This window comes from Plecotus auritus (genome assembly GCF_963455305.1).
Source record: "Plecotus auritus genome assembly, chromosome: 13".
Classification (NCBI taxonomy): Eukaryota; Metazoa; Chordata; class Mammalia; order Chiroptera; family Vespertilionidae; genus Plecotus; species Plecotus auritus.
The window spans coordinates 5,979,667-6,007,056 of record NC_137779.1 but is presented as its reverse complement, the minus strand read 5'-3'; the positions used below and the strand labels follow the sequence as shown (position 1 = coordinate 6,007,056).

The window sequence follows — 27,390 nt, the reverse complement described above, 5'->3', positions numbered from 1 at the left end:
TTCATTACATTATTTATGTATATATATTTATATATATACTTATATTTTAAATTTACTTCAGAGAGGAAGGGAGAGATAGAAACATCAATGATGAAAGAGAATCAATCATTGACCGGCTGCCTCCTGCACACCCCCTACCAGGGATCAAGCTGGCAACCCGGTCTTGTGCTCTTAACCGGAATTGAACCCGGACCCTTCAGTCCGCAGGCTGACCCTCTATTCACTGAGCCAAACCGGCTAGGGCTTTCATTATATTCTCTTTTTTTAAATATATTTTATTGATTTTTTACAGAGAGGAAGGGAGAAGGATAGAGGGTTAGAAACATTGATGAGAGAGAAACACCAATCAGCTGCCTCCTGCACACCTCCCACTGGGGATGTGCCCCCAACCCAGGTACATGCCCTTGACCAGAATGGAACCTGGGACCTTTCAGTCCGCAGGCCGAAGCTCTATCCACTGAGCCAAACCGGTTAGGGCTTTCATTATATTCTTAACGGTGCTTATGATCAAAAGGCTTACTTTTATCTCATGTACCTATTTTCTTAAACTTTTATTTTCAAAGCTGTTTTCAGATGAGTAGAAGGAAGAAAAAGGAAGGAAGAAATGATGGGGGGCGGGCGTTGTTGAGCCAGAATATAGCAGAGGTCAATTTTTCATCCCCGTTGCTATTCATTCACTCATTCATTCAGCAAACGTTTGTTGAGCACCTGCTAGGTTCCAGGCACCATTCCAGAGTCTTGGAATGCTGTGGTGGGGCCAACCCTTGGCATCAGGGTTTATAGTCTATCAAGGGAGACAGACAAAATAATAATGACGACGACGACTGTGGCCGGTGCCATGAAAAAATAACGTAGGGTCAAAGATAAGTGGTTTGTGTTGTCCATGAACTCCAACGAAGGGAGTGACCACGGATGCCAGGGTGCCCTCCATAAACCTTTCTTTCGCGCTTAGCTTCTCGGGTGTGGACGCGAGGGAGGCGGAGCGCCCGCGGGAGGGGTAGAACGCACGGTCCCTTGGGCTCCTCGGCTCCTAGCTTTTACTAGTACGCGGTCGACCGGGAGGAGAGTGCGCAGGCTCCTCGGTTAGGCACCGCCCAATAGGAACTTCCTTTGAGGTGGGGTCCCGCCTCCACAGCTCATCCTTTTGCTTCCGCTTCCGGCGTTGCGGAGGTCTTGGTAAAAAAATGGCGACGGCGGCTGTGTCTCGGGTTTCTGGGCTGCTGGGTCGGTGGCGGCCACAGCTGGCGCGGCCTATGTCGAGTGGCGCCCACGGCGAGGAGGGCTCAGGTACGGGGGCTGCGGCGGTGGGGCGGGCCTCAGCCCGACTGCAGCGAGGCGGCGCGGGCCTGTGACCTTGACTTGAGGCCTTGGGGGAGGGGGGAGGCCCGGACGGGCCCCGCCGCTGGCCTCAGCCGTTGGCCCTCCGCAGCTCGCTTGTGGAAGGCCCTCACCTACTTCGTGGCGCTCCCCGGGGTGGGGGTGAGCATGCTGAACGTCTTTCTGAAGTCGCACCAAGGAGAGCATGAGAGACCCGAGTTCATCGCCTACCCCCATCTGCGCATCAGGACCAAGGTACGCCCTTGCATTCTCTTGGAGTGTCCGTTCTCCTTCCATTCCAAATGCCCTCGTCCAAGTTCTTTATTTTCTGAAAGCGTGGAGTCCATTCCAAGCGTCTACAGTTTGTCATTAACTAATCACCAGTTGTTATTTTCTTCGGTTTTACGGAAGGAACCTGAGGAGGGGGTGGGGGATGAAAAAGGGGGGGCCACTTCTCAGTTTCTTCTTCAGAGTCCTACAATAGGTGACTTTCAGTTTTCTTTTTCTGATCCATCCCACCTTCTGCCTTCTGACTGTTCTGAAACAGCTGTCGTTTGTATAAAACGTGTAGGTTTGGGAAACTTGCTTAGATTGGCACAGTCGGAACGTGGTTCCCCTTTCTAAAACCTGGGCACCTGGCAGGTACCAGTTGCATAATAGAGAGACTGACGCTTCCCATTCTCCTTTAGGCTGCATATCTTCTCCGCGGTGTTAGCTTTGGCTGTTGATGTAGCTATCATCATCATTTGCTCTCCGTTGTTTGCTGTATTCTTAACAAGAGCCCCTCTGGTTTTTTAATAACTATTACATCACTTAGTCCAGGTAGGACTGGCCTCATAGAAATTAAGCTAGATTCTTAGATTCAGAAAGAATTTTTTTTTGAGTCTTTGAGCCCCATTCCCACCCTCGTACAGTAGAATTAGAAGTCATACCGCAAGGTTTCTCAACCTCAGTACTTTTGACATTTAGAACTGGATAATTCTTGTGGGGAGCCGGCTATCCTCAGGTGTAGGCTGTTTAGCAGCATCCTTGACCTCTACCTACTAGATGCCAGTAGTACCCCATCCTGCCTCAGATGTCTCCAGATATTGATTGCCTAGTGTCCCTGGAATGGCAAAATCATCCTGGGTTGGAAACCACGATCCAAGAGCAATGCTTTTCAAAGGTACCATGCGAGTATCTTCTTCCCATATCCACCTCTGCCATTCCCATACAGGTGATTTGAGGGTTACACTTCATAAACACAACACTGATATGCCTACCAGGGAGAGGTTTATGAATAACAAACTTAAGCTTGCTTTTTCTGCTACCTACTTTATGCCAGTAGTAAAAGGACTAATTTCCATTTTGTTTTATGTGTTATCTGTCACCCTGTTTTAAGCAGTTCATGGCAGTGCGGTTTCTGAACTTTTCTGGAATGTCCTAATTGACATCTTCACTCCACAGCCCTTTCCCTGGGGAGATGGTAACCATACTCTATTCCATAATCCTCATCTGAATCCTCTGCCAACCGGCTATGAAGATGAATAAAGAGAACCTGGACCACTACCCAGTGGGGACCACAGCACTGGTTTGGACCATACTCTGCACTCGGACCAGAAAGGTGTATGGGACCTTAAGCTGACTTCTTTCCTAATGTAAAATGATGACTATAGAGTATACTGATCTTCCGTCTCTTTGCTTATGGCAGGAGATGGCTTAAATAAATAACTTAGGTTGGCCATAAGCTACGAGTTGCATTCTTTGGTGGTGTTTTTCCCTCGGAAATTAGCATTAATGTTATTTCTGTTGCTGCAATGGGGCCTCTGAATAATGGGGTTTATAACAGGCCTGTCTTTGGTTTCTTGTGCCTAGGGTATGTAACATAAAGCAAAAGGAATGGAGCTAAGTATCAACATTGGGTCCTGAGTGGCCAGCAGGATGGCTGCAGTTTCATTTAAAAAGGATTCTTGAGCGGAAGTGCTTCCTGTATATCAGCATTTTCCTATCCCTTTCCGTCAGCATTTGCTGCAGAATACTAACGAGTCTGATCATTTCCTCTGGAGGTGTCAAGTTCTCACCTTGGGGTCATCTCTCAGCACCCTGAAGGTTGTTAGGGTCAAAAACCTTTGGAAAAATAAAGGCAGCTTCTTTGAAGTAGCTGAGATAGTTGGAGGGTGAAGTCAAAATAGCATGAGGAACAACAACAAAAAGTATTCTCTCAGTAGCAATTACAATAAAAAAACGTGGTTGGCCTGGAGTTCATTTTATTCTCCAGACAGTTTTATGGTAAGATTCAGGAAGTTTCAAGGTTTGGGTGTTAAGACATATAGTAAACTGGTACTGCACAAAGGTGAGGCACATAGAAACGGGGTGTGAAAACCATTTACAGTTAAGAAAAAAGAATCCTTGTTATCTTGGCCATTTTGTGATCTAGCCATATCCTGTGCTTCCCCATAGAACTGTTGTGCTTGTGGCCAGTGTGAGTTCAGGACAGATGGACTTACCTTCAGCTTGCTGTCTGGCCTCCCTCAGCTGGTTTCCGAACACCTCTTATAATCCTTGTAGAATGGACATTAGACCGTCAAAATATAAATGCAGAATGTTTTGAAATGACATGAAGAACTGATCGTATTAAATATGAAGTAGTGTGCTGGCTTCGGCAGCACATGTACTAAAATTGGAACGAGTCCTGGCTGGTTTGGCGTAGAGCGACAGCCTGCAGACTGAAGGGTTCCAGGTTCGATTCCGGTCAGGACACATGGCCAGGTTGCAGGCTTGATTCCCAGTGTGGGGTGTGCAGGAGGCAGCCGATCAATGATTCTCTCTCCTTGATGTTTCTCTCTCTTCCTTCCTCTCTGAAATCAATAAAAATATATTTATAAATAAAATAAAATTGGAACGATACAGATTAGCATGGTCCTTGCCCTAGGATAACAGGCTAATTCGTGAAGCATTCCATATTAAAAAAATAATAAAAATAAATATGAAGTAGTAATTGATAAAGTGGAGAGAACAGAATTTAGGCTGCCTTTAAATCAAATTTCAGACTATTGAATGAAATTACTCAAGCAGTTGTGGGAACTACTGACATTCTAGAGCAGCGGTCGCCAACTGGTGGTCAGAAAGGTTGGCGACCGCTGGTTTAAGGAAACTTTTGGAGCAGTGGTCGCCAGCTGGTGGTCTCTGAGGTCCGAAAGGTTGGCGACCGCTGTTCTAGATCTAGAGTATGGAAGTGCTCACCTGATCCTGACTTAGTGCCATTATATAAACATTTAAAAATATTTGTGTAGCCTACTGTGGAAGTACATTTTTAAAGTCAGTGAAGTTTCTAATTGCTATGCCATACTACCTAAGTTAGATAAATCTTCACTTTTTCCTCACCTTTATATTATAAAACATAAAGCCCTTCCCTCCCCCGTGTATATATGGGATATGTGTGATACCAGGGTAATAGCTGTTCTATAAAGTGCACAGAGTTCAAGGGTCAAATAATGATAAAAGTAAACATTACAATTTATTCCATCTTCATGATTACAGATACTACAGGGCATGGTGGATAAACAACGCAAATAAAGCAAATTCCTTTCTCCCCTAACCAGATACAGTATTTTGGCATTTTCATGATATACAGGTTGACTTAATTCATTGACTTAGCTTGAAAGCTGGCCACAGCAGCAAATCTTTGCAATTTAGGATCTTCCTCCATAGCATACTCCAAGGATCTTAATGACTGAACTACACTATGAACTCTGAAATGGTGTTCGCGCTAACATTCTTGAAGCTTTCACATCTTAATCTGAGATCTGACACCTCTTGTTAAGGCTGGGAACTGTTAAAAGCTTCCTCTTGGCTAACCTAGTCCACCATTGAGCAAGCTTAACAGTTAAGTTACTATATAAAAAAATAAAACTCCCAAGCATTGATTCAAACAGTCATACTGGGATCCCTTTTCAGAGCATTAGCTCCCTGAGAGAAAAGAGGTCCTAACCAGTTGCTTCCATGAACAATGACCACAGTACAGTATCTCTAATGTCCTTTGAGGCATACTAGTAACTCAAGGGGTCAGGCAACCATGATTATCCTGACAAGTTTATCAGTCTTTAGATACAAGATATATTTAAAGCTGATCCTAGATGAAGTATTGCAACCATAATCCCAAGTAATTCCATTTTAGCACAGCGAGTTCCTGCAAGATGTTAGAGCAAGTGAGAAAACATCCCAAAGTAAAAAGCGGTGGTTCAAAGTGAGAGGAAAACATCTAGGAGGAAAATAAGTCCTCATTAAATTGATGGCTATCTTCACAGCCAATTGATGGCTATCTTCACAGCCTTAATTGACAAAATCCAGAGGGCTCAAATTTCCTGATTTGAGGAGTCTATTTTCAAGGTGACTGTCAAGGTCAAGAAGAGCTTTCAGGCTTGTCTCTGCCATGGCCCATGAACTCCAGTCCTTCAATGGGAATCTCCTTCTCCTTTATTGCTTTCTGATGGGAGAAGACACATTATAAAGGTCAATATGAAGCTTACTGGCTTTGAGCAAGCCTCACTTTTCCTGTCTGCAACTGGGATAAAGACAGCAACAACTGGGGAGAGGGAGGGAGGGAGAGAAAACAGGTCAATAAAGGATTTATAACAAAAAATAAAGCCCTCCATCAGGCCAATAAAGTGTTTATAACAACCAAAAATAAAACCCTCCATAATATCTTAACAGGCCAGAGAGAGGCTAACACCCAGCCTCACCCCCAAACAATAATAGTGGAAAGTGCACTACCGCAAAAAAAAAAAAAAAAAAAGGCAACTTGATTCTAGTGCACTTGGCCTAATCACTTCCTTTTTCTGGGTTTGAGTGTTCCATTTTTCAGTTAGAACTACGCCCACTTGGCAAGTTTAAGATGAACACCAAGTGAACCAAAGAATGTTACTGTGCTCCACAAAAAGTAAAGCACCACAAAAATATTTAACTTTGTCATCTGGAGAGATCCCAGGCAGCCTTGGTGGTGACGGCCGAGAGAACTGCCACTGTCCTCAATGACAAGGCTTTTCTCCACCCACCCGGTCCCAACGCCCGCATGACAGGAGGCGTGAGGCCGGGGACAAGCAGAGAACGCGGGGCCCGGGGTAGAGCGAGGCCGCAGCTCACCTGAACGCACTGCTGGTAGCGCTTGAAGAGGTCGGTGCACGGGTCCCCGGAGCTGTCCCCCTTGAGGAACTTCTCGGCAAACCAGCGATTAAAGCACTGATCGTACTCGCGCTTCATGTCGGTGCAACCCTCCCCTACGCTGTTCATGGCGGCGGCGGCGGCGCACTCTGATGTCGTCATTCCTAGGCGCGTCGTCTGCTTTGCGCCGTACGGAGTCCGAGAGGAGGAGGAATGTGGACGCGGGCGGTGCGGCGGGTCCTGCGGGTCCTCCGGGCCCCGGGGGGCGGGTGCCGGGGCTTCGCTTCCAAGGCAGGGTCTCAAGGGAAGGCCGGAGGCGGGGGTGTCTCCGCGGAGGGCGAGGCGGGGCAGGCGGCGCCGGAGACCCACACCCACCCTCCCCAGGAAAGGGGGCGCATCACCGGCGATGTGATCGAGCACCTGGAGCGGCTAGCGCTGGTGGACTTCGGCAGCCAAGAGGCCGTGGCGCGGCTGGAGAAAGCCGTCGCCTTTGCCGACCGGCTCCGCGCCGTGGACACGGACGGGGTGCAGCCCATGGAGTCAGTACTGGAGGACAGGTAAACCCTGCGGCCGAAGCCTTGCCTGTGGGGCCTTCGCAGGCATTTAGGGTGGCGATGAGGGTCTCGTTTCACGGAGAATCTTAGGCGAGATGCAGGAACTTGCCCACGATCACGCCTCGGGTAAGGGGTGTTACTCTAACGGGTCCTGTCGCTCGCGTTTAAATTCCTCAGGGCCTCCCAGTGTAACCAGGAACAAAATCCGAACTGCTGATTATCTTTGAGGTTCTACTTAACAGAGCTCCTACCACTCGGGCATACTACTCTTACCAGTCCAGTCACGTTGGCATCATCTGTTTCTCTAACATGCCAAATTAGTTCCTTCTCTAGGATCTTTGCACTTGTTATTCCACTTTTCTTGAACAATCTGTCCCTTTGGCAGGTCTGTTTATCTCCTCTGAAGCGCCTGTCCTGACCAGTCCAAATCCCCTCCCCGCTTCCTTATCTTAATTGGGTTTTCTTCAGATATTTTTCTTCACTGTCTTATTTTTGTTTATTTGTTATGTCTCTTATTAGAATGAGTTCACATCTGACTTGCTTACTAAGTTGGATGAATGTCTCAAATTTTTATTTTTTCAAAAATTTAAATATACACATTGTCTGACCTAGTGGTTATGGAACTATCTGTGAAAGTGCACCAAGCTGTGTTTACAAGTATCCAGGGTATGCAAATCTGTTCATAGTAAGGAAGAAACAAAAACCCCTAGAAACAGATATAATCTAAGTGTTCTTTGTGACTAATACATCATCATACAATGGACTATTCAGCAGTTGTTAAAAATAATGAAACAGCCTTAGCCAGTTTGGCTCAGTGGATAGAGGGTCGGCCTGTGGACTGAAGGGTTCTGGGTTCGATTTGGTTCCATTCCAGTTAGGGGCACATTGCTGGGATTGCAGGCTCCATCCCCAGTAGGGGGCATGTAGGAGGCAGCCAATCATCATTGATGTTTCTATCTCTCTCTCTCTCTGAAATCAATAAAAAAATATAAAATAATAATGTAACAAATACCTTTCTGTGCTGATATGGAAAGGGATCTAAGATATATTTGATAAAAAAGGCAAAATTCAGAACATTGTGTATGATATCATCAATGTTTTTACATATTCTGGTGATGCACTGTTTCCTTTTGCTCCCTGAAAAGGCATGTAGAAAACTGTTAATGGTTAGTTTTAAAGAAAGTGGCAATGCAGTAATAAGTTGTAAAGAGTAGTGTAATGCAATGGGGAGGGGCGGGTCTTTGACAGACTAGCTTGTAAATACTAAAAAGACACAGCTTCTACCCACCTCTAACAATTGTTGCCAAATCTTAATACATTTTTTAAAAGAAAATGCTTTTTTGAAAAGCAGACTTGTTTGCTGGTTTGGCATTGCAGCTTAGCTAGTGGGTATGTAACTCAAAAATAGGGGCAGTCTACAACTCTGTCCTAGCCTTTTCCTGATGGAATTTTATTTTATTTTATTTTTTTTAAATACAGAGAGGAAGGGAGAGGGAGAGAGAGTTAGAAACATTGATGAGAGAGAAACATCAATCAGCTGCCTCCTGCACCCCCCTCTCCCCCCACTGGGGATGTGCCCGCAACCAAGGTACCCTTGGGACCCTTGAGTCCGCAGGCCAACACTCTATCCACTGAGCCAAACCGGTCAGGGCTCCTGATGGAATTTTAAAAAATAATAAACTAGCCAAAACCGGTTTGGCTCAGTGGATAGAGTGTCGGCCTGCGGACTGAAGGGTCCCGGGTTCGATTCCGGTCAAGGGCATGTACCTTGGTTGCGGGCACATCCCCGGTGGGAGGTGTGCAGGAGGCAGCTGATCGATGTTTCTCTCTCATCGATGTTTCTGGCTCTCTATCCCTCTCCCTTCCTCTCTGTAAAATATCAATAAAATATATTTTAAAAAATAATAATAATAATAATAAACTAGTACAGGTGGGAACAAGAAAGATGAGTGCCATTAGTCAGCACCAATAGGGATAGCCAGACCATATGTAATACCCTTTGTGTAAACTGCTTGTTAGCCTCCTGTTCTGAACTGGTCTTTGATTCCTTCAAATCCTTTCTCTATTTGTATTTTGGTGCTCAGGTAGAGAGTTTAACTAATTTGCCCAAAGTTACACAGTGTTTCGAAACAGAAATCTGATGTCATCCTCCTACCGAAACCTTCAGGTGGCATAGCATCAAGACAAAAGCTTCACCATAACAGGCAGGGCATCATTTAACGCAAGCCCAGCCCTCCTCTCCAAGACAACAGCATTATAACTTTCAAGTCCTCCTGCTCACCTTTTTTAATTGATGTTTAGAGAGTAGAGGAGGGGAGAGGGAAAGATAGAAACATCAATGAGAAAAGAACATCATCGATTGGCTGCCTCCTGCACGGCTCCCACTGGGGATTGAGCCTGCAACCAAGGTACATGCCCTTGACTGTGATAGAACCCCGGGCCCTTTAGTCTGCAGGCCAACCCTCTATTCACTGAGCCAAACCAGCTAGGGCTCCTTTTTCCTTCTTAAAGGCCCTTGCCTTTACTCCCAGTTCATCACACTTACTCTCTTTTGCCTAATTTCTTCAGATTTCTTCTGCCACCTCATAAGGACTTGTGGCTTTCACATGGTATTCAATAGTGCTGGAATTTTACATGTGTTTTATAGATCATTTAGGCGATATTGGATTCTCTACCTCTCTCCTCCCACTCATCCATGTTCTGGAGAGCATGTTTGTTATTGCTCATCATGTTCTCAGTATCTAGCACTGAGCAGACACTCAGCAAACGTTTGTTGACTGTTCTTTATTGATATCTTTGGGAAAGTAGGGGATAGAAGCACAAAGGAGAGTCAGAATTTCCTAAATCATCCAGAGAATAACTAAAGAAATGAGACTATTACTCAGAGAAGAGTTTGTGAAAAAGATGAAGAGGGATTTGGGTCCGGTAGCTGGAATAGTGACTTGGTATTCAGTGATCTGCCATCTTGCCATAAATTTGGGACTTCATGTTTTGGACATGCTGTCTGACATTTGAAATGGAACCCAGTTAAGTGAAGACAAGTGTTAGAGAGTTTTAAGTGATAGCCATACTGCTGTAAAAGCTTAATCCTTTTTAGCTCAAACCAAATGATAGGTGATCAGGGCTTTCACTGCAGTATGGTTATCATTTGGTTTGACCTAAAAAGCATTAGCATACTAACATGACAGGCACTAATATTTATATGCATTAACTCAGTTATCACATACAACCCCTGAAATGGAAATACTAGTATCTCTTTTATAGATGAAGAAACTAACACTCAGGTTATTTAATATGCCCCGCAGTTTCCTGGGGAGTGAGAGGAGATGTCATTATTTGGAACTCAGAGCCTTACTGCTTTAGATGTCAGGATTTGGAACTCAGAGCCTTACTGCCATAGAAACTTTATTCTCTTTCATCTCAAAGCCAGAGACTGACTCAGATGACGTCTCTGACTGCAGCCAAATACTTCAGTGCTTAGGATGGCCCTCAGGAACCTTATTTGAACCAAAAACCCTGAGCCAAAATGATTAACTTTCATTCTGGTCTGCATCAAACTAGAAATAAATTAGGAGGGAGGGAAAATGCTAATAGATGATAGAAGTAGGGTGGTGCCCAGAGAAATGACTCCTGGCAGCCAGCCCGATACCAGGGAAGGGTAGAACCTGAAACAGCAAAACTGTCCTAGTGTCAGTCCAGGGCTGGCAGAGCCACTTCTTCCTCCATGCTGCTATACTGATTTCCATTAAATACTTTTTATTTGCGTTTCCCATAGTTTAATACCTGTCTATGAGCTTTAGAGGGCAGGAATTTCTAGTTCACAGATGAAGTCTTTCTCAAGCAGCGTTTTTCATCTGAACCAGAACACAGATCCAAGTGACTCTTTTCAATTCTTCCAAGGATAGTTTGTAACTAATATTAGCCCAGATACATAGCTGATTATCAAAATGGGTGTCCTACAGTATCTGGGCTAAATTTTCTTGTAAAACTTGGACTAAGAAAGCTGAGGTGAGGTAGGCATTTAGTCAATGAGTGATTCACAGGCACCTAAAGAGCTCATCAATTCCTGTTTGGTGTCTTACACTTGATTCCGAGGTCAAGAAAAGTTAATCTACTTGCCAAGTGAAGGATCTGCTTGCAGGGCCACTCTCAGAGAGACCTGGGCTCAGTAGCCTATGATGAAGGAAACAGGGAGTTGTGGGTTTATTCTAGAAACAACATCATTATAAACAGGTGGAAATGTGTGATAACTAAAAGGATTACTTTTTTTCCTGGAAATGTCACCCATGGTAAAGTGAATCAATCAGTTGCTACTAGATCAACTGCTGGGAAGCAGTAGCTTTTAACTCGTTGGCAGGAGAGTCTTCATCAAAATCTCCAAAGGCCAGGCACAATGGGCACCCCTCCAGTCTGTAGAGACTAGGCAGGTTAAGTGTGATTATAGCAGGTTAAGTGCAGTTATACTCTGAATGAGTAGTGGGGACTGATGTGTACTTGGGGTGTACTAACTCTTTCTAAAAGGAGCAGGTGCGCCCTAGCTGGTTTGGCTCAGTGGATAGTGTTGGCCTGAGGACTGAAAGGTCCCAGGTTCAATTCTGGTCAAGGGTACATGCCCAAGTTGCAGGCTTGATCCCCAGTAGGGGGGCATGCAGGAGGCAGCCAATCAATGATTCTCTCATCATTGATGTTTCTATCTCTCCTCCTCTCTGAAATCATTAAAAATAAATAAAAGGAGCAGGTGCTATTCAGCATCCATCTCTTATTGACATGAATATAACCCAGCATTATCAGATATTTTTTAACGTCATTTTATTTGATCTTCCCAGCAACTCTATGAAGCATTCTACAAATAAGGAAACTGATACATAGAGAGGATAATTTGCACATATGCCACATGAAGGTGGCTATGGTGGGAAAAAAGCATCACTGGGACTTGAATTCAGGAGCCCAAGCTCTTAGCCATTTTGTTATACTGCCCAACAGAAATATAAACTCCAGACAGTTCAGTTCAATGGTCACCTTTATGGATGATTTTTTTCTCCAAGTTTTCTTAAACACAAAATCCTTCTGTGATTAACAAAAAAAAACAGTAGTGCAACCTTCACTTTTTTTGGCAAGAAACTTAAGGTCTGTTAAAATCATACTTGTTCAAGACCAGTTAAGACAGTGCCTGTCCTGGAGTGGACCCCAACTGTCCACTCTTCATACTATGAATAAGTGTTTACTGTGTCTAGTCTAAGGCTGGTGCCACAAAAAGAACTAGTCCTTTCCTTAAAAAAAAACTTATAACTTAGTCCTCTAGGCAGCCTCTGCCCAGATGTTCATGTCACATCCTTGCCCCTTTGTCCCCTTAGGTTTAGCCCTGCAAGCTCAAAGCAGAAAGAGCTTGGCTGCTCCCCTATCAGTGATTGAGCAGACTGCTAATTTTTCAGCCCAGGTATCTGGAAGCAGGCTCAGAACTCCTGTCATGTACTCTTAAACCTTGAAACAGTAGTGAAGCCTCTAGATGTTCAGCTCCTGTTTGCTTTTACTAGTTTGCCATCTGCATACTTTAATGAAGCAACTAGTGGGCAAGTCCTGAGTTGTTTGTGGTACATCTTGCAAGGGGAGGCACTTTTATCTCCACAAAGGCGGCTGTAAAGAAAAAAGCACTTGTCTCAGAAGTACCAGAACTGGGCACAGATCCCAGTCCATCACTGAGGAACCTGTAAGTCACTTATAAACCACTCTTGAGCAAGTTACCTGCCAGGAAGTCCATTTCCCATCCTCCCAATCCAGCTATTTTTGCCCATCCTTTAGCAATGACATCACCTCTTCCGAGTAATTGTTCCTCACCCAGGCTGAGTGAGGTGTCCCTTTCTACTCCCTTGATGAGCTGTGCTTACCTGTTAGATTTAACATATTGTATTTCAATTGCCTTTAATTACCTATCTCCACCAAAAGCAACTTATCCATAGTAATTATCCAAAAATATTTAAATTTATTCAATCCCAAGGAATAATAACCAATTACTGCAGAGGGTTGTTGGAAGAATCTATAAGTTGTACACTGTCACTTAATCTAATGTTGACCATAGCTCTTCCACTTTTTTTTTTAAATATATTTTTATTGATTTCAGAGAGGAAGGGAGAGGGAAAGAGAAACATCAATGATGAGAAAGAACCATTGATCAGCTGCCTCTTGCACACCCCCTACTGGGGGGTCAGGCCCACAACCTGGGTATGTGCCCTTGACTGGAATCAAACCTAGGACCTTTCAGTCCACAGGCTAACACTCTATCCACTGAGCCAAACCAGCTAGGACATAGCTCTTCCACTTTTGAGCAGTGCCCGGAACTCAAGAATATGCTGTGTCTTTGTCCCCCCATTCTTGACCCTCTCCACCCATGCCTTCGAAGCCTTGTTCTCCCAAGAGGTAACCTTAAGCTTCTGCTTTTGTAGATGTCTATACCTGAGATCCGACAATGTGGTAGAAGGCAACTGTGCTGAAGAACTACTAAAGAACTCCCATCGAGTTATGGAGGAGTATTTTGTGGCTCCCCCAGGTACGTGTTTCCCAAAGCTTAACAAGCTTGTCCCACAGTAAATTAAGAATATAGTAGGAACTGTGTATTCCCCAAACAGAACTAGGGTGGAGAGGAATATGTCCAGTAGAAGATATGGAGCTCAAGCTCTACCGAAGGGGCAACTGGCCTTCACTGCTTCTCAGGCAGGAATGTGAGCCCATTTTCCCAGAGAACCTGGACATCTGACATTTTGTGTGATACTTCCCAAATTTTAAGTACTGGCAACTAATTAAAAAGAAAAAGACGATGCAAATAAAACATACCTATAAGCCAGATGTATTCTGTGAGCCACCAGTTTGTAACCCTTGGTGTAAAAATTTGCATGTTTAAACCTCACTGCAACTATTTTAAGTGGAAATTTAAAAATAATTTTGGGCCAATAAAACCCAGAACTTTGGGTGGGTTTTTTATTTCCTCTGCAGATAAGTGGGCCCTCAGAGCTTCTGCATACATGTAGATATTTGTAGCCTAAGCACTCAGGTAGATGATTTTCCAATGCACACTTCAAGTTCAGGAGATCCCTTTAGCAGAGAATCATTCTGAACATTGTCCAGGGAAACATCAGCCCTCCAGCTCAGGGGTTACCTCTTTGATCAAGACCAACCAGTTAAAGGAAGGCTCTGGTTGAAGCGAGGATGGGAAGGAAAGCTAAGATATTTGTGAACTCTAAACCATGCCTCTGCTTCACTAAACTGCCTCAGTAACTGTGGAGAGAAATAAGACTTCTTAATCTATCTCAGAGCCTGACGGTTATGAGTTTCAGCAGACATATCCACTGATCACATGTTATTTCTACACAGAACCTTGTCCCAGAATTTGTTTCTTGGGACAAAGTGAGTTCACAGTCATAGACTTTCCTCCATTCCTATATGCATATAGATGGGCAATTAACCTGAATCTGCTCCTTATTGAAAAGTGCATTAATTAGGCTTCACTTATAACTGTGATTTTTTTCAGAAAAACAGGTTGGTAGCTACACTTACTTTCACTGTTTATTTTCCATGACAAACCAATGATAAGTTAGCTCAGAAGAGCCAGCTGGGAAAGCAGGTTCAGCTATAACATTCTTTTTTATTATTATTTTCAAACAGGTAATATCTCTTTGCCAAAGCTGGATGAACAAGAGCCCTTCTCACAGAGCTGAAGAGCTGTCTGGGAAGGGGTACCCTGTGAACACATGGAAGCACGATAGTACTTTGTTATTATGAATACTAAAGTGCCCACTTCCCTCAGTAACTGGAAAAAAATCGATGACTAAGTATTTTTCTTAGTAACTAATTCTTCTGAAGATGGAACTGGGAAAGATCTAGCCAAAACAAGGCAATGTAGCCCTAGCCGGTTTGGCTCAGTGGATAGAGCGTCAGCCTGCGGACTCAAGGGTCCCAGGTTCGATTCCGGTCAAGGGCATGTACCTTGGTTGCGGGCACATACCCAGTGAGGGGTGTGCAGGAGGCGGCTGATTGATGTTTCTCTCTCATCATGTTTCTAACTCCCTATCCTTCTCCCTTCCTCTCTCTGTAAAAAAATCAATAAAATATATTTTTAAAATAACAAAAGAAAAAGGAAAAAAAAAACAAGGCAATGTGTTCCTGAAGGTAATGGAAGTAAAAGGTATTGTCAATTTCCAATGAAATGTTCACTTTGAAAGATATCTCCCTTTATCTCCTCCCAAAATTGTCTACCCAACTGCACTTAAGTGAATTTTTCTTTTTATATAACCTGTTAGACATTGTATCTGACCACAGTGTGATAACCTGAGTTGTCCTTTTTAGTTGCTGTTTCCATCGACCTGAGCACCCTATCTTTACCAAACACACTTGAGTTTGTTCCTGGGTACCCACTTTGTTCTGAACAGAGGGTTAACTTTCTGCTAAATTCTGAAGAGTGTTCAAAGTAGACTATACAGATTTGCAATTCCTAACATCTATCCCACAAAGTGATTATATGCAAAGGGGATATTAACCACACCTACAGTTTTACCTTCTGAAAAGAACTTAATGGCTTTGATGGTGGTGGGTTCCAGGGTGTATACTTAACCCCAAAGTCATTAAGTTGTATACATTAGTTTTTTACATGTCATACTTCAGTAAAGTGGGTTATGTAAAAATAGAGCCCCAGGCCTGGGACACAGTTGACCCCCCTGATTACTGAATTGAGCAGAATCCAAGATGGTGTGCTCACCCGCCCCTCCCCCCAGGATTTTTTTTTTTTAAAGCTCACATACCTCATAGATACAGAGAGTGTACTGGTAGTAGCCAAAGGGGATAAGGGCTGGGGGACGGTGAAAAGGATGAAGGGATTGAGAAGTACTAATTGGTAGTTACAACATAGTCAGGGGGATGTAAAGTACAGCAGTCAATAATATTGTGGTGACTGTGTATGGTGCCAGGTGCATACTGGAAATATCAGGGGTGGGGAGTGGGGGACACTTTGTAGAGTATATGATTGTTTAACCAATATGCTATATACCCAAAACCAAGACAAAATAATATTGAAAGTAAATTATAATTGAAAAATAAAAAATTTTGAAAGTTCAGGTAGCACGGATAAATGAGACAGATTTAGAAGTAAAAGTAATAGGCCCTAGCTGGTTTGGATCAGATCGATCTGTAGACTGGAGGGTCCTGGGTTCAATTCCAGTCAAGGGCACATGCCCGATTTGTGGGCCCAATCCCCAGTGGGGCATGCAGGAGGCAGCCGATCAATGATTCTCATCACTGATGTTTCTATCTTTCTCCCTTCCTCTCTGAAATCAATAAAAATATGTATTTAAAAGAAAAAAAAAAGAGAACCCTGAACCTGCCCTTGGGATGGAAGTTCTCAAACTATCATCAGAGCAACTACCTTGAAAAAAAAAAATATATATATATATATATATTTTATATCAGAGGAAGAGATAAAAACATCAATGATGAGAGAGAATCATTGATTGGCTGCCTCCTGCACGCTCCCTAATGGGGATCAAGCTGCAACCCAGGCATGTGCCTCTAACCGGAATCGAACCTAGGACCCTTCAGTCTGCAGCTGACGCCCTATCCACTGAGCCAAACCAGCTAGGGCAGAGCACCTATGTTTATCCCCAAATAAAGTTATCCACTCCTGCTCCTTACCAACTGAGCACAAGTTGTCACTACAACTCAGTTATTTCTTTCTTAATCATTATGCCTGTTTGGTGAAATCGATGAACTTAATTAAGGACAACCACACCTGTCAATTATGAAACATTTAAAATATATTTCTAAACAGAATGGGTCCATTTAGTCACAGTAACTGCTGATCTCCATAGCAGAGCAACCCACAAACACAGCACTGATTTTTTTTTCCCATAATCAGGGGTGAAAAATATACAACTTGTTTCTGAACCAAAACCACAATTTCTGCAGTTGAAAATGTTTCACTGCTAATATGGCCCTGGTAGAAATTATGTAATTTTATTTCCTTTAAAAAAAATTAAAAAAATTTTCTAAGACACTAAATCATCAATCTGGAATGTAAATTCTGAGCACAAAGCAGCTCAGTTCGCCTAAAAAAATAAAGAAAAAATTCCCATCACCTGTTTCAGTAGGGCCTGAAGGGAGAGAAGTAGTGTGGGGAACCCCTGCTTTGGTATGGAGAGTCACGGCCTCTTGACCCAGACCGAGACCGCGAGTAGCCATAGCTGGTGCTTCTCTCTGGATAAACTCTGATGTAGGAAGTTTCACCCTGAAATTCAAATAAAAAAGAAAAGGTAAAATAAGACCCAGAATAATAAAGTCCACCAATACCTAGCATAGCTGCCTAACAATAATAGTGCTGTATTGAGCACTATTTGCCTGGCACAATGTTATCTCATTAAGCCCCTGCAATTCTATGGGGTAGTTACTCTTACTAGTCCATTTCAAGAATACTCTCATCTGCTGAAGGTGACACAAATAATAAATCGTAACTTGACATGTGTAAATGCTTAAATACTAGCTATTACTGTTAATATATCTTAATAACTGCCACAAACCCCCTAGAATCTAAGAACTGGAAGGCTCTCAGAGATTATATATATACTATATGGAGGGGCAAAAGTAGGTCTACAGTTATTCATATGGAAAAATACAGTAATAAATACAAAAATAAACTGTGTTTCACATACTCTCAACTGTAAACCTACTTTTGTCCTACCCTGTATAGTTCAATCCCTGCTGCCTCATATGCATCTTTCAATGGGTACTTATGGAAGGAGTTAGCCTGTATTCAGCATCTCCCAGGTGTCAGGACTTGGGCTAGATGCTCTAGTTTTTTCATAATTTTAACTTCCTAGCAAGTCTTATAACACAGTGCTATTGTGACTATTTTGCATATGGAGAAACCAGAGTTGAGAGTAGCTTAGCTAAGCAGCAGGAGTCACGTTCAGTCTGGCCTTTCTCCAAGCCCTTTGCCGTCAGCCAACATTTTCAGAAAATCTAGAGGCTAAAATGAAAGAGCAAGATGCTTTTCCCTTAGGTCAGTGGTCGGCAAACTCATTAGTCAACAGAGCCAAATATCAACAGTACAACGATTGAAATTTCTTTTGAGAGCCAAATTTTTTAAACTTAAACTTCTTCTAACGCCACTTCTTCAAAATAGACTCGCCCAGGCCGTGGTATTTTGTGGAAGAGCCACACTCAAGGGGCCAAAGAGCCGCATGTGTCTCTGGAGCCGCAGTTTGCTGACCACTGCCCTAGGTGAAGTCAATAACTGGATTTAACCTAAAGTTCAGCTTTGCATGTATTTGACCAGGTGCTATTGTGTTTCTGCTCCAATTTCAAGTCCTAAGAGTTAGTCTGAGCAAAAGCATTGTTAAGCCATACATCCCCCACCCCATAAAATTAGGGAATTATATGAATCCTTAGAAAAAAAAGAAATGGGCCTAGATATTCATGTCTTCAGACATTCCTAAACCCCATACCAAGTCAGGAAAGATAACCAGAAAAAACAACAATGTCCAATTGGTGGTCTAATATCTGGTCTCAATGGTATCAAAGGGATAATCACCATCCAAATCAGACTGAGATATCCAAAGCAGCAGCTGCCTTTTTAATATTATATTATATATATTTTGATTTCAGAGAGGAAGGAGAGAGAGAGAGAGACATCAATGATGAGAGAGAATCATTGATCGGCTGCCTCCTGCATGCCCCATACTGGGGATTGAGCCCGCAACACGGGTATGTGCCCTTGGCCAGAATGGAACCTGGACCCTTCAGTCCGCAGGCCGACCCTCTATTCACTGAGCCAAACCGGCTAGGGCAGCAACTGCCTTCTTGAAAGGAAGGTCATCCAGAACTAAGCCCTGAAGGTGAGGTGATCAACCACAAGAAAATAACAAGGGGGCTCAGGTTTCAAAAAGGATCCTGCACTACTTTGGGAAAGAACAATGAAGTGACAACTCTGCCCCAACAGCAGTATCTAGATAGGCTGAGATGAGGTTGGCTTGCAGAGCCCATACTAGACCCAGAGGAGATACAGCCATAATACTTAGGTTCACAAAGAGACATTGCAGATTAAGCCAGTTATGAGAAGGATGTTATCACAATAGCTCACCACATTATGACAGACTGCACCAGTATTCTCTCCAGGTTAAAAATACTATGAATGCAGACTTCTTTTTGTTATAACCCTACAGGGCTTAGGCATGATGAATTCCTTGGCTTTGTCCACTTAAGATAGATCTTTTATGGTACTGTGAGGTCATCAAGTGGCAAATGCATGGCCTGTTGCTACTTCTGCTAGGTCAGCTTCAGATGGAGTGGACTGGGTACAAGCTCCTCAACAGAAGGTGGGGACCCACCTCATGAGAACGGAATTTGGTGTCATCCAGTTTACGCAGGGCATATTCCATGTCTTCTTTTCTGAGATACTCGACCATCCCCATTCCATCCTTCTGCACATCTGCGTAACAGACGTCCCCAGCTTCTCGCATGTGATCCTTCAGGTCCTGCCAGCTTCCTGAGGGAGGAAGTCCTAGGTATGGAGAACATAAGAGGCCTATCCTTCAGCTGTGTTAAATGCCCTGTTAAGAGCCAGCAATACCTAGAATCTCTTCTCCATCAATCACGACTTTTAAATCCTGAGGGTTCCCAAATCACAAATCTGGGTAAGGGACACAAAATCAAAGAGCACTAAAGTATATGTGGCCAAACCACCTTAAGAAGCTAGTCCTAGAGCCCTAGCTGGTTTGATTCAATAGATAAGAGCATTGGCCTGCGGATCAAAGGGTCCGGGGTTCAATTCCGGTCCAGGGCACGTAATTTGGTTGCAGGCTCCTCCTCCCTGGCCCTGGTCCGGGCTTGTGCAGGAGGCAACCAATTCATGTGTTTCTCTCACATTTCCCTCTCTCTCCCACTCTCTAAAAATCAATGGAAAAATATCCTCAGGTGAGGATTAAAAAATAAAAATAAATAAATATGTAGAATCAGATGTTCTTTAAAACAAAACAAAAAGCTAATCCTAGATTAATCTTCCAGAACAAGCCTTCCCAAGATAGCAATAAGTCCATCTCATAGTTTTAGTATCTCTTGAGAATTCACAGCCTCTCTTTCTTTGTCCCTCAATTAATACCAAACTTCCAAGACTTTGAGTTCTTTATTCCATATGAAATATTTCAGTACCAATCAATGATTTCTTGCCTGACTGGGTTCCCAGGACATGGGAATTTGAAACCATCCAATGAAATAACCAAAATGTAATGGAAGATAACAAAAACCTAAAGTTTTGTTTTTTTTGTAGGTGTGATTAACTGACAAACTACCTCTTAAAAGATCACCAGTACTCTTCAACACAGTGGGGGAAAGGTAACTCAGAGGCTAAAACTAGTCGGAAGTCGTACAACCCTACCTGATGTCATGAAAGGGAAATGTGCTTCTGCTCTCAAAGGCTGTGTTTACCACTCACAGCTCAGGACTGCAGCCATTTCCTAATAGTTTTCTAGGCAGGATTTCAGAACAGCATGGAGAGAAGAAAAAATTTGTATGACATCTTGAAGGAGGGAACAGAGTCCTGGGGTTAAAAAAAATTAAGAAGTCTCTGGCCGGTTTGGCTCAGTGGATAGAGCATCGGCCTACGGACTGAAGGGTCCCAGGTTTGATTCCGGCCAAGGCACATGCCCAGGTTGTGGGCTCAATCCCCTATAGGGGGCATGCAGGAGGCAGCCAATCAATGACTCCCTCTCCTCATTGATGCTTCTTTCTCTCTCCCTCTCCCCTCTTCTCTGAAATCAATAAAAATACATTACCAAAATAATAATAATAATAATAATAATAAGCCCCAGCTAAAAAGCTCAGTGGATAGTGTCGGCCTGTGGACTGAAGGGTCCCAGGTTCGATTCCAGACAAGGGCACGTGCCTGGGTTGTAGGCTCAATCCCCAGTAGGGGGAAACCAATCAATGATTCTCATCATTGATGTTTCTGTTTTCCTCTCTGAAATCAATAAAAATATATTTTAAAAAATTAAGAAGGGATACAAAATAGGCAGATACTATCACTCTTAAGCACCAATGGGAGTCAGCTGTGATTGTGATATTCACATAGAAAAAGGTGTCAGGCTCCTCAAGACATTTCACTCCACCAGGGCCCTAAAACACCCCCGAAATGTGCAAAAGCCCCCAGGTCTTTATCATTGTGTTGATATTTCAAAAGATGAATAAACCTCAGAGCATATTATTTCATCACTTGTCAATCTAGATATTTTGTTCTATATTCTATAATACATCTGTAAGACACTAAGTTGTTTTTCTTTTTTTATATAAGCCCAAAACCATCACAAAATTGGTCTTTTTCAGGATCCACAGCTGGGTAAGTTGTTTAAATCTGGCTTCTGGAATGTCTTTTCTATCAAGTCCAATACCATGGTACATTCCCAAAAAAACCGCAAAACATCTTTAGAATTACACTTCAAGGGGTTTTGCCATCATCTTCCCTTTCAACACTAGAAAACTCCTTTATAAGAAACACGTTTATGCCCTGACCAGTTTGGCTCAGTGGATAGAGCGTTGGCCTGTGGACTGAAGGGTCCCAGGTTCTATTCCAGTCAAGGGCAAGTACCTTGGTTGCGGGCACATCCCCAGTAGGGGGTGTGCAGGAGGCAGCTGATCAATGTTTCTAACTCTATCCCTCTCCCTTCCTCTCTGTAAAAAATCAATAAAATATATTCAAAGAAAAGAAACACGTTTATGCTCTAACAAGGCTACTATTGGTGCAGTTTCATTTGCAAGATACCTGCCTCACTGGCAAGACAGGGCAGGGCTTCAGACTGTCAGTGTGCATAGGCCATTAGTTGGCAAACTCATTAGTCAACAGAGCAGCAAACCGCGGCTCGCAAGCATAGGCTAAGGCAGTGGTTGGCAAACTGCGGCTCACGAGCTGCGGTTTGCCGCTCTGTTGACTAATGAGTTTGCCGACCACTGGGCTAAGGGGAAAAACAAAAAAACATGTATGCCATGCACTAAAGAATAACAGCTAACATTTCTTGAGGCCAGACTGTGCTAAGTATTTTACATGCATCGTCTCATTCGGTTTGAAAGGAACGTACCTGAAACAAGAACTCGGAAATCAGATCTTCTTGTAGGAGGTCCATTCCTCCCACCACGGGGCCACCCACCCCGACCTCCATAAGTTCTGGGGAACTCCACACGAAGTCGACACTGGCCATAATCGTAACCATTCCTTCCATAAATTGCATCTTCAGCATCTCTGCAAAGAAAAATTTGGTGTTAGTGTTGCTCAGGAGGCTGAATGACTCTCAGTGAGGGGCATAAGTAACAAGTATGAAAGGAAAACCTAGAGTGAGAAAACAAAACAGGATCGTGATGCAATAACTGCTTTGGTTTGAAGACTTTTTATAATATTGGAATTAAACTTTACAGCTATCACACACGGGGTTTCCTAGGTATGAAATGGTAAACAGATTGCTTACAGGAGGACTAATTCAGAAACAAAGGACTAAATTAATAGATGACCAATTTTGCCAATAAGTGTTTAACTTTGGAGGTCAGTTTCTCAAAATGCATACCACAAGGCCTAGTATCATCAAGTCTATAGAAAGAAAAACCCATTTAAAAAGAAAGCTCAAGACAAATGCAATTTAGTGTTTTGTGAGGAGACAAAACAAGCGTATGTCTGACTCAAGCGTATGTTTTAGCATGGTTTGGAAAAGTTGTCAAAACCACTATCTGGGTACAATTTCCCAAAAAAAGATAAAGTTACTTTTAGTTTTTGTAGGCTCTAGGACAGTTAGGAACACTAAATTGATTCTCCAGTATTGGATGAGAGAATGGCCTCAAGGCTTGGGTGGACCAGCAGAGCTGAAGATTAATGAAGGCCGCATTCAGTTGTCACAGGCACAAAATCACTTACCAAGAGTTTAGTCATAGAATTAAAAGCAAGGAGACCGCATCCAGGGCAACCCTGGCTATATTTATAATGCAGTGGGAGAGAGGCAGGACTGCTAAAGTTTAAAGCAGACTTTTAGTACAAATTGACATGAGTTCAAATCATTCTTCTGTTCTTTACTAGTAGCTGTCTGGTTAAGTAGTCAAGTTTTCACATCTTAATCACTGATGTCTTTCTCACAAGGTTACTCTTAGGATTAAATAAGATTCTTTATGTGCAGTGCTTTGCTTGAAACTTGGCAACTAGTGATATCAAATGGTAGCTTTTCTGTTATTAAAGAAATGAGGAAGGAGATAATGATGTAGCATATTATATAGTAAGTTTGTATTCCAAAAGGGCAGAACAGGGAATTCAAATCCTACCTTGATCCCTTACTAGCATTCTTTTATCAATTATCTAAATCCTCAGTTTCCTCATCTGTAAAATGTGATTAACAATAAATACCTATCTCATAGGCTGAAAATGCTAAATACTAGTACATAGCATGGTACAGGACACATGGGGACTGCTCAAAAACTACACCGAGCTGTTACTAATTCATAGAGGTGCCACCTTCTCCAGGTTAGGTGTGAAATGCCTCGTTCCATTTTTGAGGCAAATGGCAAAGCCTCAGGGTGCTTCCTGCCTTCCCATCCTCAAATGCTCTCCTTGCCCCAAACCACACACCAGAGCAGCAAGGCACCTAAAGTCAGTCCTTTCGGTGAGGCCCGCAGGGCACGGCCGGGGAACGCGTCCCCTGAGACCATGCTGGAAAACAGCGGAGACACCAGCACAGCGGGGTGGCTTCTAGGAACCACCCACCGCAGTTTTGAAAGTTCCTAAGTCTTTTCCGGGCGAGGGCAGACAGTGCTTGCAAAATCACAAAGACCCCTTTGAGCCCGTTTGGGGGCCCAGAACTTCAAATCCTTGGGTACCTTAGCATCTAGCGGTGCCTCCTTCATTAGAGAAGGGGAGTTAAATTAGAGAACCCCCTCAGTCAGTTTTGGAAGTTTTTCCAAATCCTTGATGGTTTTACAAGGACAAGGCCCTAACCTCGTGGGGCGGGGCGGGGCGCGCGCGGACTGAGATCGGTTCCATCACAGAGACCCCTTTATGACCTCCACAGCTCCGCAGTGTGTCCCCTTTAATTGCGAGTTCGGGCGGGAGGGGCGCAGAGAGGGCGCCTGGCCACTCCTGCTCGTCGCCGAGTCCTCTCCGGGCTAGTTCAAGGGACAAGGTTCCCAAGGCCGCTTCCCCTTCAGGGCGCCTCTCCAGCCGTGAGGAGAGGTGACCATTTGGACCATCCCTGAAGCCAGTTTAGGCGCGCTTGGACCCTCCAGAGACCCAGCTTTTAGGTTTTGAAGTAAAAAAAAAAAAAAATAGAGGAAGTGACGACGGCGCAAAGGACAGCCCGGAGTCTAAGGAAGAGGAGGCCACAGCCTCCACCTGGGGGCGCCCAGAGGGGTCTGCGCGGAGGGAGGAGGGGAGGCTCCGGGAGGGGGGAGGGGAGGTCGGGGGAGAGGGGGAGGGAGAGGAAAGGCGGCGGCCCGGGAACGCGGGCGGGCGGAGCGGGGCCTCACCGGGGATCCTCGAAACGCACGAAGGCAAAGGGCACCAGGCCGTGCCTGTTCTTGAGCTCGATCTCGCGGATACGGCCGTACTTGTAGAATAGGTCCTCCAGGTCCTTCTCGCGCACGTCGGTAGGAAGGTTCCCCACGTAGATGCGCCCGTCGCCCTCGCCGCCGCGCTCGTCCGCCCAGCCCGACATCCGCACCACCCGACGCCGCGGGCCCGCCGCAGCCCACGTCGCCGCCGCCGCCGCCGCCGCCTCCTCAGCCGGGGTCCCCCCGCAGCGTCCCCGCGGGCTCGGAGGCGCTCAGCCGCACAGCATTGTGGGAACGCGGAGCGGAAGCGAAGGGGTCGGGGGAAGCAAAAGGAATCCTCTTAAAGGGGACGCGGCTGCGAGGATTGCGCGTGCGCGCAGGCCAGCGGACGCTTGCGCGGGTCGGCGGGCTCTTGGGCGTCAAAAGGGAGGTCGTGGAGTCCAGCTAATTGGGTTCAATTCCCCCAAGGCAATTCACTCACTAGCCGCATGGACGTGGGAAAGTGACAGGCTCCCTGGGCCTCAGTTTTCTGCCTCTGTCGCGCCGCCTACCTCACAGGCGTTTGTGAGCCCTCACCAGTGTCCCGCGGGCTGTGCGGAGGGCGGGAGGGAGTCAGGCCGCAGGCTGACCCCGCTGCGCCTGAACCTGTCCCCGACGGCTGGGCTGGGCAGGGCCGTGGCGGCCCTCAGCCTCAGGTCAGTAGCCCTCTGGGCCACCTTGTCCTCATTTTACAATTGCTTAGAGGCCTGGCCCCCCACACCAAAGGGTCGCGGGTTTGATTCCCGGTAGAGGGCAAGTGCCCAGGTTGTGGGTTCAGTCCCCCGGCCCCGGTTGGGGTGCGTGCGGGATGCAACCAATCCATGTGCTTCTCACATAGATGTTTCTCTTTCTCTCCCCACCTCCTCCCTCCTTGCCTCCCTTCCATCTCTAAAAATCAATGAATCCCCCCCACTTCCCCTCAGTGGTTGAGCATCGACCTGTGAACCGGGAGGGCACTGTTCCATTCCGGGTCAGGGCACAAGCCTGGGGGCTGGATCTCCAGTAGGGGGGGTGCGCAGGAGGCAGTCGTTCAATGATTCTCATCATTGATGTTTCTATCTCTCCCTCTCACTTCCTCTCTGAAATCAAGAAAGAAATATATTTTTAAAAAATAAATGGAAAAAAAATCCTTGGGTGAGGATTAACAAAAAAGGGAATAAAATTTTACAAATTATTATCCAGTTCTATATAATACTATGGATATATATAATACTAGGAGTATGTATAATACTATGAGTAAATATATGTTATATATATTCACCCCGTGTAACAAAAAGCATGGTAGATAATAACCTTCCAAATTGTTATCTCTTGATGGAAATGATTTCTATATTTTTCTTTTTTATTTATGGTTTTCTGCATTTATCAAATTGTAAGTAACAGGTACTACTTTTATAATTGGATAAAACACAATAAGTTATTTCTAAAATAAAACAATCAGGACTATCTGTTGTGTTCTGTTACTTTGTTTTTTTTTGTATTCTGGATTGTATAAAACTTCTAGTTGTTCCTTGCTGGCCTTCAAAAGACAAGCAGGAAAGAGCCCTGGTCAAATGTGATCTTGAGTCTAAGTACACAGCCTTATAGGAGCTTACATACCCTAAAGGCATCCTAAAGTCCAGATGCCTCCTCATTTTGGGGGTATATTTAGAGCGCCTTCTGCGTTCTACCACTCTTACATGCCAGGAAAGAAAAAAAAAAACAAAAACAACTATTGGAGACAATTAGGTAATCTCCGAGGCAGAGAGATAAATGGAATCAGCTAAGTGACCTAATAGGACTCTAGGTGGAAGACTGCTTATGAATAGTAATGATTCCGCTTGTATTATGCAAAATCTTGCAGCCCTGCAGTCACCAAAGGGGGTCACACCTAACCTAGAACATGTTGTGCCCAGATATGGCAATGCGGCAAGTACAGCCTTCCTGAATGAGAAGGAGCACAGCTAAATTGCTAGGATGGATTTCTGATAATCCATGGAACCCCAAAGGTGGATTTTGTTCCTATGAGCCCTGGTACTAACCTTTGCAGGTTAGGATACAAACGAGGCCAAAATTACTGCTTTATGCTCAAGGGGCCCATGGGCTCCATTCTCTGCTGAGGCCACAAGTCCTAGGAGGGACACCCTTTGGAGCTTTTGCTCATCTAGTTACTCAGCATCATCCAGTGCATGCTATAATTTAGGCCCTGTAGGAGGCCCATAGCATGCAGTAATATCATTCTGTCCTCAAGGTGTCTGTTCCAGTTGCTATTCAGTCATTTAAAGCAGCAGTCCCAACCGGTGGTCCACGGACCACTGGTGGCCTGTGAGGTCCGAAAGGTTGGCGACCGCTGACTTAAAGAACAGTTGGGTAAGGGTCAGCTGCAGTGAAACGACCATTTAATGCGGTTTTAGAGATTATAAAGCAGGCCTCCAGGAGTAGGTGTTTAGATTGAGCCCTGAAAGACCATAGGAGTTAACCATAGGGAAGAAGGGAAGGGCTTTTCAGGCAATAAGGACAGCACGAGTGATTGCCTGGATAGAAGAGAGCTTGGCAGACCATGGGCAATCCCCACTTCCTTACCGTATGGCTAGGGCAAGTTCAAGTTGGGAGAAAGGAGGGAGAAGGAACTGGAGCTGGGGCTTCAAGGCCTAGTAGACCATATTATGGAGTTTGGACTCTGTTGAGGGCAGTGAGTAACCGTTGAAGGATCTTAAGGAATTATGTTGGGATGAGACCTCCGTAGGAAGTGGCAACTGAGGGGATTTGGAGATATGTAAGTTGGGGAGGAGACCGAGAGCTAATTTGACTAGAG

At 44.5% G+C, this 27,390-nt stretch overlaps 4 protein-coding genes across 6 annotated transcripts; 2 read left to right on the top strand and 2 right to left on the bottom strand.

The window, feature by feature from the left end:
- The first annotated feature begins 1,106 nt into the window (after nt 1-1,106).
- COX6A1 (cytochrome c oxidase subunit 6A1) lies at nt 1,107-4,202 on the top strand. The gene is made up of 3 exons (XM_080650332.1): nt 1,107-1,287; nt 1,430-1,572; nt 2,764-4,202. The coding sequence occupies exons 1-3, from the start codon at nt 1,185-1,187 to the stop codon at nt 2,845-2,847; spliced, it is 330 nt and encodes a 109-aa protein (XP_080506458.1). The 5' UTR covers nt 1,107-1,184; the 3' UTR covers nt 2,848-4,202.
- Nucleotides 4,203-4,777: 575 nt separating this feature from the next.
- On the bottom strand, nt 4,778-6,618 carry TRIAP1 (TP53 regulated inhibitor of apoptosis 1; the record flags this gene model as incomplete). Its single annotated transcript, XM_080650331.1, has 2 exons — nt 4,778-5,782; nt 6,439-6,618. 2 exons carry the CDS (start codon nt 6,616-6,618, stop codon nt 5,699-5,701), a joined length of 264 nt encoding a protein of 87 aa, XP_080506457.1. The 3' UTR covers nt 4,778-5,698.
- Nucleotides 6,619-6,655: 37 nt separating this feature from the next.
- On the top strand, nt 6,656-15,306 carry GATC (glutamyl-tRNA amidotransferase subunit C). Its single transcript, XM_080650330.1, has 3 exons — nt 6,656-7,013; nt 13,451-13,554; nt 14,667-15,306. Exons 1-3 carry the CDS (start codon nt 6,670-6,672, stop codon nt 14,717-14,719), a joined length of 501 nt encoding a protein of 166 aa, XP_080506456.1. The 5' UTR covers nt 6,656-6,669; the 3' UTR covers nt 14,720-15,306.
- SRSF9 (serine and arginine rich splicing factor 9) lies at nt 11,811-24,861 on the bottom strand. Of its 3 annotated transcripts, none has more exons than XM_080650328.1 (5): nt 24,534-24,861; nt 22,115-22,275; nt 19,376-19,548; nt 17,129-17,277; nt 11,811-12,644 (listed from the first exon to the last, which is right to left on the bottom strand). In XM_080650328.1, exons 1-4 carry the CDS (start codon nt 24,719-24,721, stop codon nt 17,134-17,136), a joined length of 666 nt encoding a protein of 221 aa, XP_080506454.1. In that variant the 5' UTR covers nt 24,722-24,861; the 3' UTR covers nt 11,811-12,644; nt 17,129-17,133. The 3 variants fall into 3 exon arrangements, with proteins under 3 accessions (XP_080506454.1, XP_080506455.1, XP_080506453.1); XM_080650329.1 differs by lacking the exon at nt 11,811-12,644 and adding an exon at nt 14,552-14,742; XM_080650327.1 differs by lacking the exon at nt 11,811-12,644 and having other exon boundaries at nt 16,787-17,277.
- Between the last annotated feature and the right edge of the window lie 2,529 nt (nt 24,862-27,390).